General features: G+C 33.5%; 1 protein-coding gene across 1 annotated transcript in view; it reads right to left on the bottom strand.

Moving 5' to 3' along the window:
- Positions 1 to 8,693, bottom strand: part of LOC123668819 (protein phosphatase 1 regulatory subunit 12C) — a 57,974-nt gene extending 49,281 nt beyond the window's left edge. Inside the window, exon 1 of the mRNA XM_045602512.1 lies at positions 8,284 to 8,693. Coding sequence (XP_045458468.1) covers positions 8,284 to 8,526 — 243 coding nt within the window. The 5' untranslated portion in view covers positions 8,527 to 8,693. The remainder of the gene's footprint in view (positions 1 to 8,283) is intronic.
- Positions 8,694 to 13,138: the final 4,445 nt, after the last annotated feature.

The raw sequence follows: 13,138 nt of genomic DNA, 5'->3' as shown, positions 1-13,138 counted from the left end.
TCGAGACAAGAAAATAGTCATCATTATCATTCAGCTTTGTTTCCCCCTTGGACCTATTCGTAGTAAATTAGAACGGCTGTCAGAAGAGTTTACTTCAACTGGTCAAGATGAACACGGCCCCGAACGAAGAACGCCAACCAAATCCTGATACTAAGACTCTGATTTTCGGAAATCTGCCCGCTTATCTGAGGACTATATCATTCGAGCAGAAATATTTTTTTCTTTTAAAAATTTAATCGAATTTGGATTACTATATGTAGCGAACTCAACAAAGTCAAATAAATACAAAAATTGTACGGGGGCTCCATACAAGCAATCTATACGAATAAATAAAATTGGAGTGTCTGTTTGTAATATTAAAATAACCCCTTTTTGCTAAATTTATATCTATGTATACACGGTATATATACCAAAATAATATTTTTTATAATTTTTGTCTGTCTGTCTGTTTGTTCCGGCTAATCTCTGAAACGGCTGGACCTTTCTAAAATAAAGTAGCTTAGTTACTCCAAATTACATAGGCTATCTGCTAGTAAAAGTCCCGTCAAAATTGGTCCAGTCGTTTCAGAGATTAGCCGGAACAAACAGACAGACAGACATGCCCCCCCCCCTTTTCTCCACTCCATCGCCAGAGTACATGATCGTTTTCCTTTTTCACAATTACAGAAAAAGACGCCAGAAAACAGTAGAAATGTGTTCTACTGTACGGATAATCGTGGCCACTGTCAGCTTCTAATTCTGGACTGCTGACGTTTAGTGTTCGGTCGAAACAATCGAAAGTTATTCCGAGTGCTAAGCTCAACACACGTGACATGCAGTACCGCATTCTTGGAGAAACATTGATTGGCGGAAGTCGTTTTAATATTATAACCTTCTCAAAACTTATCCTTAAGCATTACAAGAACTACTGCCAAAATTTATACCGCATTGCATTGAGACACATTTAACTAAAAGTAAACTATAAATTCGCTGCATCGATGTCGTTAATAATAAAAATAGTAAAAAGTTAGACTAGTAGAGTTTTTCATAAAAATTCTTTTAAGGTAACTTTGAAAATAAAAAAAAAAACAATATAAATACTACTATGTCAACTACTTACACTGATATAGTGTATATAAGCAAAGCTATAACGTCCTATAATGTAGTATTAACGTTTATTATTCCTTAAATACTTACAAACCATTCAATAAATATATATTTATTGAATAACTAATTATTATTTGATAAAAAAAAAGTTTTAATAATTTATACAAAAAAACAACTTCCTATAACTTTTATGACTACGTTTATCTGTAAAATAGTTAAATTTAACTAAACAAAATATTTTTCTTAACGAATATAAAATAACGCGAAATTAGTTAATAAGGTTACAGGTATAGGAATTCGTATTTCAAGAATAAAATCAAGAGGTATTTTGATAATAGTCGAAAAATTTGGCAAAATATTAATGAGATTCCATAGGTCTCATTAATAATTTGCCAAATGCGACTATTATCAAAATTGCTCTTGATTTTATTTTCGAATAAATTTGTCTTTGGATCAGACAATATTAAAAGCTTTTGACCCACAAAATACCAACAACCAACCAAAACAAATTACTAATAATTTTGCAAAAGAATTCAGTTATGTGGTAAAAAATCTTCTACGAGTAGACCCATTACATGCTTACGATTTGTAAAAAACCAGAAGACTCAGGCACACGGGATAGACGCAATTAGAATGATTGACATATAGAAAATCAGCGACAAGATATCAATAGCTATAGCGAATCTTATTATACGAGTAGCTCGTTAATAATTGAGCATTTTTATTTTAGATTTTATGTAGGTAATATTTTGAATATTGATGAAGCTTCTATGTCAGAGTAAAGATAAATAAATAATGTTATAACTTATACGACCATCTTTTCCTATAGTAAGAAACTTAATGCTCGTGTTTGTATTCAAAAATATATCCTAATTGATTAAAAAAAGGGTTATGTAATATTTAAAAAGGGTAAAGGCGGATTTATATTTGACTGACGTGTCGTGTCGTGTCGCATCAGAACAGAATCGGTATCATACATTTTATATGAACACGTTTACATTTATGTGTTGTTTACATTTGTTGTTGTATTACATTTGTGTGTGTGATACATGTCATGTCGTGATGGGTTCAGATGTGTCGCATCAGAACCGATCCCGATTCGCGTCAGATAAGCGGGTTGCGGGGGTTGCTGAAACGGCGCCATCACGACACCTCAGATTAATTGTTGTGTTATGACGCATCAGCGTCGCTTGCTTATTTACGTAAATTGTAAAATAATAGTTTGTTTGGCTCTTAAAAATGGATGACTTAATTGAAATTGTACGACAATATAATGTTATTTATAATACAAAACATAAACAATATATTTTGTCTATTGATTGGATGAATCCAAAATCTCATTCTCTTTCTTTCTTTTTTTAAAAGAGTTGCGAGCAATAAGAATATCTTCTTCAAAATCTGAATCAGAACCTGATGACTCATAGAAGAACATTTCAAACGACCTTTTCTAGAGCTGCAGCTGTATTGATTCAAAATATCGTTCTGATGCGTCAGAACACGACATAATAATGTAAACGCTAGCCTTCACGTCATGACACGACACGACATGACACGACAGTCAAATATAAATCCACTGTACCACCAAAACCTAACTTAACCACCTTTAAAAAGATGACGTCAGTGACTTTCGGCCTTCCTCTTACTATTATCTATTGATAAAATTGTTGAACAATTTGTTGCGACCAGATTCACACCTACTGACCTACTACCCTGAGAACCTTGTAATCAACAAACATCTGTATGGGTTCCAGCCAAGTAAGAGTACGATGATGTACAGATTTACAGACTACATCAATCATAATCTGAAAGATAAGAAACTTGTTCTTGGCCTCTTTCATAGAATTCTCCCGGGCCTACGAAATCCTTGGCCACCAAAAGTTCATTAAAATTTAAAAAAAAATACAGAATTATCCTTTGGAGTAGTGTCGAACTATCTGAAGGAATAGTACTTATGTGTTAAGATACAAAATTGCTATAGCCAGAATATGAAAGTTAACGAGGGCACAGCCAAGGACTTAGTTCTAGGGCCTGTTGACTTCCTGGCTCATGACAATGACATAAATAGTACGCTGAGCCACTGTACCACTTTCCAATTTGCAGATGATACATGTTTACTCGTTACCGATAGCAACATAAATGAACCAATGTAAAAATTGAAGATCGATTTAGATGCTCTCAGCAGATGGTGCCAGTATGCAGGATTGGTTAATTTATTGATTTGGTACTAAGTATATAATTTTTTGATAAATTTGTTAAGTAAGCTTTATCCTATTTGCCATCAACATCAACATAAAGAAACAAGTTGATCAATATTAAAATTGATTTATTTTAAATTTTTTTACACAGTATAATTAAGAAGCTTAGTAGTGTTTCAAAAAGTTTATATTTAATACAACAGTACCTGGGTGAGTGACCGAGCCTAGCTCGGTATTTTTAGTAAATCGTGTTTTTTGGAATTCATATTTAAATTCGAATTACATATTTATAAAATATGAATAATATTTTTTTTAAAATAACGAGTGCAATTAAAAAAAAGGAAAAAAATAATTGATCAGGGACATTGGGATTTGAACCATGATCTCCTCGGTTGATCCCGACCGGCCGATTTCCCACCGAGCTATTACAACTTTAATGACAGTTGCGAAATTTACCTTCGTATTCTAACGATATTGTAGCTATTTTTTCACTCCCTAAAAACAGGGATAAAACGTCATTTTCTAAAAATGAATCCTAGTTAGATGGATTTATCTCCCCCGAAACCTCCTATATACTAAATTTTATGGAAATCGTTGGAGCCGTTTCCGAGATTCAGATTATATATATATATATATACAAGAATTGCTCGTTTAATAGTATAAGATTTCGAAGGCAATCGCCTTGTAATTGTTATGAATGTCTATGTATTTACCATTTAAAATCTATAAGTTCTTGCATTATAAAATTTTTCTATTAAACAGATTAATAGATTTTAACTAATATAACATGAGGAAGTTCCTCTATGCTATATTTATCAGCAAGATAACAATAAAGAGTAACAATATTAATATGTATAATAGATGATTTTAACCATTGTACATAATACGTAATAGGAATATGTATAGAATATGTATAAATCTAAGTAAAATAAAACCAAGATATACTTTAAGTCTTCATTTTTTGTTCAAATTAATAACTAAAAAAATTAACTTTTACTTGAAATAAAAATACTAATTTGTTTAAGTTACTGCAAGTCTATAAGTTAAAAATTAGAATATTTTCTGATTACAGCTAATGTAAACATTTCTATATCGTAAATTTATAAAATGTTTTTTTCGCATTTTACTTTACATTTGACACTTTGAATAATATATATTTTTTAAATAACATCATCATTTAGAGAAGTACCCGGCGTCAATGACGCTGGGTCATATTGACCCGAGGCAATTTTAAACTGATATATTTTATTTTTGCTTTGGTTGTTTGGATCGAAAGTTTGTGTAGCTGGAGATATGGCCCCCTTCTACCCGCTCCATTGGTAAACCCAGTGCGGCGCCACGTGAACTGGCGAGATACAAGTGCGTCAAGTGAAAACGGGTCATTATGACCCAGCGTCATCGTTGGTGTAGTAATTTAGTGACTAACGTTTTTTTGTTTATTTAGTGTTTAATGTTAATTAACTTTGTTTTTTCAAAGATTTTTAGTGAAAATGACATTGACAAATGATAATAACAATGATAACAACAAAGAAGAACCCTCTTCTAAGCCATCAGACGTGGATATTACACACCATTTATCTGAACGCAGTAATGACAGTAAAAGTGAACAAAAAGCTAGTGATACAGGGTTAGATTCAGATAATATCAATCTTGCGTACAAAGTCGATCTTGATTACCAAGGAAAGGATGGAACAATGTGGCAAGAAGCACCAGCAAGATCGTATGTACTTTCCAGCTAACGAACTCAGTACTATATACAAAAATTCAAAACGATAGCCACCAACGATTTTCAAGATAATGTTAAATAGGAGTTATAATAGGGTCAAAACGAATGATACACGCAGAAAAAGACGATATTTTCTAAATAAGCTGGGCATTGCTCTAATTCACGAGTATTTACAAACTCAATAGGATTTTACTAGGTGACCCTAGTGAAGAGCATCCCCCAAAAAGTTCCAGGAACTTGCAATAAATATCAAACACGTCTGTCCTAAAGGATAGCAAAACGCCTCACATTTGCAATTGTTTTTGCATATTTGTTATTTTCAAATTTAAAGATAAATTTATATTAAACATATTCTTTCTACCCTTAGAACTGTTTCTAATTATATTGATGTGAAGATAAGTCGTACTGTAATTTAAAGGTAAAATGAGAAATTTACAATGGTTGTTATATTGTTTATTGCAGGGTGGTGGTCCATGGTCACAGATGAACTGTTTGCAATTGTACCCTTATTGTACTTTTTGTTGTGTAATTAAGTTGATTTAATGCATGTATTTTTAGCAAAATTTACCACAACATATAGTAACATTTCATAAAACTCTAAGGTTTACCATTTAATGTAATATTTTATAAATTATAAATTTTATAAATTTTGTCATAATTGAAAAATTATGATCAAAAATTTAAAAGATATAGCAATCAAGTATTATAAAATTTAGGATTGCCGGTGTAGGCTGGATGAGCATTGCAGAAAACCATATGTCTGCCACAAACTTGGGAAGCTCTATGTTCAGCATTATACTGTAATAACCTGATCTGGCTATAAAATTTAACAACAAACAAACTTTTCTACCGTGTTGCTTCGCTCCAACTAAATTATGAAGATAAGCAAGAATTGGAAGTGTTATTAAAAATATACACAAGATTTTCAACAAAAACTCAAAACTCCCTTGCCAGATACGAAACACAAGCTGTGTAATAAATAAACATGACAGTAATAACTCAGAGATATTGTTTTCCGAATGAGAAGGAACTTTAATCGTCTTACTACTTACTAAGTACTATGTTATTAATTTCCATCAAATAAAAATATGTGATATATGATTTTGGCTAATTCTTGCTATTTATTATATACAAGCAACCCGCAAAGACATCGCATGGGTGCAATGCTGATCGTAAATGTAAAACATAAAATAAATATTGCAATGTAAGCACAGAAAAATGCGTTTGTGTACAACATCACATAAGAAACCTCTAAAACTATCATTTTTACTCTACTATATTATGCATGTATTATACATATAAACCTTCCTGTGGAATCACTCTATTTACTAAATAAATTAGTTTTAAAGATCTAAGCATACAGACAGCGGCAAGCGACTTTGTTTTATGCTATGTAGTGATTTAAAACTCGTAAATATTTATTTACATCTTTTATAGCACTTAATAATTGTATTTGCTCGCAATCGAAAAAAAACTGACTTCAATTACATAAACAAATAATACAATGTAAGTAAACGAAAAAAATTAACAAACGCACTAGTTGTCACTACGACTTTCGAGGGTTTCCCCTCAAAAAATCCTCAATCACACCAAAATTTATCTATCCAGACCTAATCCATCGCAAATCTATATAATGGACGACATCTATTCAAGCAAAATAAAGACAAGTAAATTATGTATCATTAATATTAATATTCATAAAATTAATGGCTATAATATAAATAATATGTTTATTATTAGCTATAAATTTTAGAATAACAATGATTGTTTTACTTTCTTGGCTCAAGATCATTTTAATAATACCATTTCACAAAACATGTCCAAATGTCATGTCTATAATAATTATTATTTTAAGTAGAAAAACGTATTTGGATATAAATAAACAATACAATAACTTATAAAAACACATTAATTAATAATAGTTCTATAAAAGTTATGTAAAACTCATGTAAATAAACCTCTATTTGCTTTAGAAATGAAGTTTCTCTAATACAATTTAACGGCCTTTTCAGATAATATATCCAATACCTATATAAAATTCTCGTGTTACAGTGTACGAGGTAAAACTCCTCCGAAACGGCTTGACCGATTCTTATAAAAAAAATTGTGCATATTTACATCTGTCTGTGCATATTAGCATCTGTCGGTCTGAGAATCGGTAATTAACTATTTTTTTAAGCTCCTAAGTTTTTTTTTTGTTTTTTTTTTATGTCACTAGGTCGGCAAACAAGCGTATGGCTCACCTGATGGTAAGCGATTGCCGTAGCTTATAGACACCTGCAACACCAGAAGCATCGCAAGCGCGTTGCCGACCCAATTCCCAATCCCCCCAGGAGCTCTGGTCACCATACTCACCAACAGGAACACAATACTGCTTGAAAACAGTATTATTTTGCTGTGGTCTTCTGTAAGGTCGAGGTACTACCCCAGTCGGGCTGCTCCATATTTTGAGCAGGAAATTCCTGCTGTGCCCTACCTCAGTTAAGTTATAAGGATGGCCCACCCTTCTAAACTCTTCTACCAACAATGACTTTTTTTTAGCGTTTGTTGGCATAACAACGTTTGCCGGTTTTAGCTAGTAACTTATAAACACTCAGTCCTAGCTAATCTATAAAAAAACTAGTAACTTGCTAATATCTCAGCAGGACAAAAAAATATCCTATATACATATAAGATTTTAACATATAAAGGAATTTAACTAAGTCTTTAAATAATAATGCAGTGAAAAATTAAATCAGTACGTATTTGTTTTAATGCATACATTGTTGTATGTACATATATTAAATATTAAAATATGGCCAAACTATAATTAACAAATTCTTTAGCAAATTTAATACAAATTAATATAAATACACAAAAAATGCAGAAAAATTAAATAGCAATGTTTGCACTATAAAATATAATTTTATACATTTTCTTATGTTAATGTCTACTTTAATTAAATGAAATGGAATATATCTGTATATTCGAATTTGGTATAACATTATTTTGTTTAGATTTGTATCAGCATTCAGAAATCACACCTAGTTTTCTAACTACTTATTAATTTTATATACTAATTTACAGTTACAAGTAATTTCTGTGTTCAGTATGGGGCAGAGAGTTAACTCGATAATTATGCTGAAGTAAAATATTTCAACAATACCATTTATTCCTAAATTATTAATTAGTATAAAGAAATATCTTCTGAAAACAGATTGGAAATTAAGTATTATGATGACAAACAAACATTTGCTGATGCTAACATTTACAAGCAATATTAAAAGTTTCACTGACCTGATGAAGAGCCGTAAGACCATCCACGTTAGCGGTATTTATATCAGCGCCCATTTTTAATAATTTCTGCACTTCATCCTTGTCTCCAGCAGTACATGCCGCCAAAAACACGATACCCGATGAAAACTGTATCCTAGACGCGCGTTTCGGCGTCGATGACTGTTTATTAGTATCAGATTCCTCCCATCTCTTCAACTGTTCGGCTCTCTTGAAAAGAGCTGACGACGTTCTCGGATCCGTCATTTTAACTATCCTCAATACACTTGACACTCAATATGGTACCGATGTCCACTTTTTACGTTGCATAGATTATGTTTTTATTACATACAGTACACAAACGCCGAGTCCATAACTTAATTGCCAAAAAAGGAAACATGAAAGAAGAAACGGTTCAGGAAGATTGATACTTTACAGTATTCATACAATCATTGTTTGAAACACTTGTTGAGTTTTTCGGTTTACACACCCGTCTAAATACACTTTGAACATGACATAACCAATAACCTACACTTATAGCGTGGCAGCCATTACGAGAATAAATTTACAGCCAACTACCTTAATACTAAAAGTAAAAAGAAAACTAGGATAAGAATGACGGGAAGAAGAAAACACCTAGCGTCACCTAGCGGCCGATTTTACGTAAATAAATGTTACCATATTTTAATGTTGTTTTGTCTATGCTAGGCACAAATAAAACAATGAAAACAAACTAACTAGTTGTAGGGTTTAGTTAATATGCAAATATTAGGCCGAGGAAAAGCTTTCTTCATATTTCATATAGAAATTCAAACTTACACATTTCAGCCTGTCACAGTAAATTGCTGGACATAGGCCTTTCCCAGTTAGTTAGTACAGCGGGCCGAAGTGCATCCCACACTGTATTTGGCAATACGGATAGTTTCATCTATGATCATATCTTTGAAAGAAACCCCAAGTAGAGCCCGTTCCATTGCACGTTGAGCAAGTTTAAGCTTGTAGACTAGTCCCCTCGCCAGTGTCCACGTCTTGGCACCGTATGTTAAAAAGGCAAGACGCATTGCTCAAAGACTTTTATCTTTAAGTATTGCGGAATCTTCGAAGTGAAGACTCGTCGAAGCCTACCCAACGCCAACAAACTCAACCTAATTCTCGTTACAGCTTGCTTCTCGAAGTTATTTCAGCCTAGTAGAATAGTGTGACCTAGGTAGACATAATCTTACAGGTACTTATTGACCACAGATGCTTCGGTAAGTACTTGCATCAGATCGCGGGTAGGGAGGCCACCCTTACCTATCAAGTGTGTGGTGAGCTAAGTGATACGGCGCGTCACACTCTCGAGGACTGTGTCGCTTGGGGACCCCAGCGCTGCGCCCTGGTGGCCATAATAGGCGAAAATCTGTCACTGCCGAGCGTGGTCCGAAGCATGCTGGGTAGCGAGAGGTGCTGGTCGACTGTAACCTCCTGCGAGGAGGTCATGGCGTTAAAGGAGGCCTTGGAGCGACAGCGCGAGGCTGACGCTCACGCCAACCCACTCCGCAAGAGACGACCAGGGGGAAAGAGACGTTGCTATGTGCTCCTTCAATCTTCGCAATAGAGTGGAAGAAGGGCACCACTATTCCTCTCACTCGCCGCCGGTGTGATAGAGCGCTCACAGTGCCCGTGGGCGCTCTATAGACGAAGGCGGCCCGCACATGGCGGACCAACCGTCGGGGCGTCGCGGCAGCATGCTAAAGCGATTCCGTGGCGCTCCGCTATGGCGATGAGGGCACCGCTGGGTTTTAGTGGGAAGTCTGGGTTGACCAGGAGTCCGACACTCCCGCCGGCCTCGTTGACGGGGTGCGTAAAAGCATTTTCCCGCGAAATAATAAAGAAAAGGTAGACATAATCCTGAACAAATTCAAGGTACCATCTTACGAAATTAATTTACATATATAAAATTATAATATATACATATATACCATTTTGTTCAAAAACTTGCCACCATCTCGTAGGTAGAAACAGAATTCCGTTGCTATAGAAAATTTGGGACTCATCAATAAAAAACTGTGACAAGTAGTTTTGACAGTCCTCTCTCGATGTTAACTTGAAATTACCTAAACCAATCTGAAGAGACCGAAACCGGTTGAAAATTTGGGAGTGCAAGGTCGGGGATATATGGTGGATGCATCATGACTTAGCAGTCGAACTTTCATAATTTTTGTTGAATGACTAAAGACTTATGTAGTCGGAGTGTTGTCTTGATGACAAACCCCATCTTTTCTGTTGATCAATTCTGGCTGCTTATTCTTAATTTACTGACTAATTCTCAGCTGTTTACAGTAGAGAGTACGTATCAATGGTTTTGCTCAGCGGGAAAAGCTTTTCATCACCAATCAAAAGTCTCTTAAAAAATGGTTCGATATCATTACGTCTTAAGAGAGAATCACGAATGAGTACACGGTGCGTTAGGTTTCTATCAGTGAGTTAATGTGGCCCATATATCGTGCTTTTATGTGTAGCTAGCCTTTTTCAAATGGGTTAGTTCATAGGTCTTGAGCTAAATCTTAACTACATCTTAACTACTCAAATGTCGAGTTAGCTTCACTTTTTCAAAAATTAATTAATTAATCTGATCGACCAGAGCGTAAATGCATCTTTGACATTACAAACTTGTATAAAAGTAAAATCAAATCAGTCATTTCAAAAACCTCAAAAATCACTTAATTATAATGTTTCAGAAATCAATAAAAAACTGTTTCATACACAATTAAATGAGTTTTAAAGGACTTTTTTATATTTAATTTAGTATTTGAGTGATAAAAATTAAAAAAGAGAATGCATTTTAAAGTTTGTTAATAAAAATAACGAAAAAAGGCCTCAAAACAGTTCTTGATTTACGTTGTTTTAGCAAAAAATATGGTAAGTAGTATATAACTTAACCAAAACAATCGTAATCATCTTTTTTTTTATTTATTATTATTGAGAATTACACTTAAATATAATCTTATTAACATTTTTCATGTATTAATTTGTTAAATTTTAATATCTTTATGGTACACAGTCATATTCTTCATCATTCTCATCTGGATTATCTTCGACATTTGCAGTTGACAGTTGTTGTTATTTTTTTATTTTATTGATAGGCACTTTCAAGTCATAGGCTATGGTTGGTGGCAGTAAAACAGAAGTTGTGATTTATTTACACGCTTTTGATCAGCTTAATCTGTATGTTTGTATATTTGAAACTCCTCCTCTGACTCCTTTGGACTTCATTTTGACACACTTCACACGTAAATTTTTATTTTAAACTTAGTAGACTTATCGAGGACCGATGACAATACACTAATTTAATAAGATTATTCCTTTTTAGTTTGGTTTATTGATAAAAGCGTATTTTTTTACTATGATTTATTATTTATTAATGAGAATAACTGTTTAATCAATCCATCAATATATTTCCTCGGCTAAGATAGTTCATTTTCGATCTGAATCATACTGAAAATTCATGTATGTCGAAGGTGCGAATAACTTTTTCTAGTCTTTTGGGACTTTTTTTTCATATGATTCAGTTCAAAAACAAGTTTTTGTACACATTTCTTACATTCGAAAACATCTTCAGTTTTTAGCTCTAATACTGTAAATGTTGAGTCAAAACCAAATCAATGTATTCTATTGGGACGTAGCTACGATCATGCTCAAACATTTTTTTCTATGACTCCAAAATCAATTACATTTGGTAAAAACAAATGGCTACGAATGGGAAAATATTGATAAACTTTAAAAAAAATTTTTTAAGTCAGTTAAAGCTAACATAAATCTCAACAAAGTATAATTTTTATTTTGACCAGGGCAGTCGTTGGAATAAAGATACTAATTACCTATGTGGCCCAATATTATTTTTTATATAATGCATCAACATTGAACAAAGTTTATTGGCTCCTTTGTTAGCAATACCTTCGTGATAAATTTAAAAGCGTCCAACTCAGTCATAAACTACTCCTGCCATATAGTAGTGCATGCAAAAACCTTTTAAGTCACTGACTAGAGTCATCACAATTGTATAGTCCACGGTCTTATTGCATAGGTCAGAACACTAAGCCGAATTTCAATGGTGAGAGATTAGTACAATAATGTCTGACTTTTCGTTCGCTTCAACGTTGCTGTACGTTGTTGTACGTCACGACTATCGCTTAATGGTACCACGTTGTGCGGTGGCGACCTTCATTGTAATTGGTTATATTGAGTGACGTTTTATTGTATTGTTTATATTGACTGACTTTTCACTGTAATCGGCTATATTTTAAAACTTAATTGCGTGTCGTGTGATAAAAAAAGAGACTTATGTCTCTTGTTGCTATTCTGTCTTTGTTGCACAGCACTAGTGTTGTTCCGGATATCCGTATCCGTATCCATATCCGCGGATATCTGCAGGCCAAAAGAAATCCGTATCCGTATCTGTCACTTTTTGTGCGGATCTTTTACAGATCTTTTATTAATTTACATAATCAATTGACAGGATGTGAAATGTTGCATAATAACTTAGATAATGTGTTTAAATAGCATAATTAACACTTTCGTGGACAGTACGTGATAGTACGTCAGAATGTAAGATTATCATATAATGGCGCAACGTACCATGACGTTAGAAAAAATACGACCTGGTACGCCAGAACGTTCATTTCTGATGAAATTTAAAGTAAAAACTCTAATATGTGACCCTTGTGTCACAACATGTCAAATACTCTAAAATTTACTGTCATATTTAACAAGTATTTGTGTTTGTCAAAAAGATGGACAGTTAGGACTTTGCGACAACGTTACACACACGAGCAATGGTTCAATACGTCCCTCTAACTACCCGCATCTCTGCATTTAGTAGTTCCTGCATTAGACATTA

Source organism: Melitaea cinxia, chromosome Z, assembly GCF_905220565.1.
Source record: "Melitaea cinxia chromosome Z, ilMelCinx1.1, whole genome shotgun sequence".
NCBI lineage: Eukaryota > Metazoa > Arthropoda > Insecta > Lepidoptera > Nymphalidae > Melitaea > Melitaea cinxia.
This window is presented reverse-complemented; position numbering and strand designations above follow the sequence as displayed.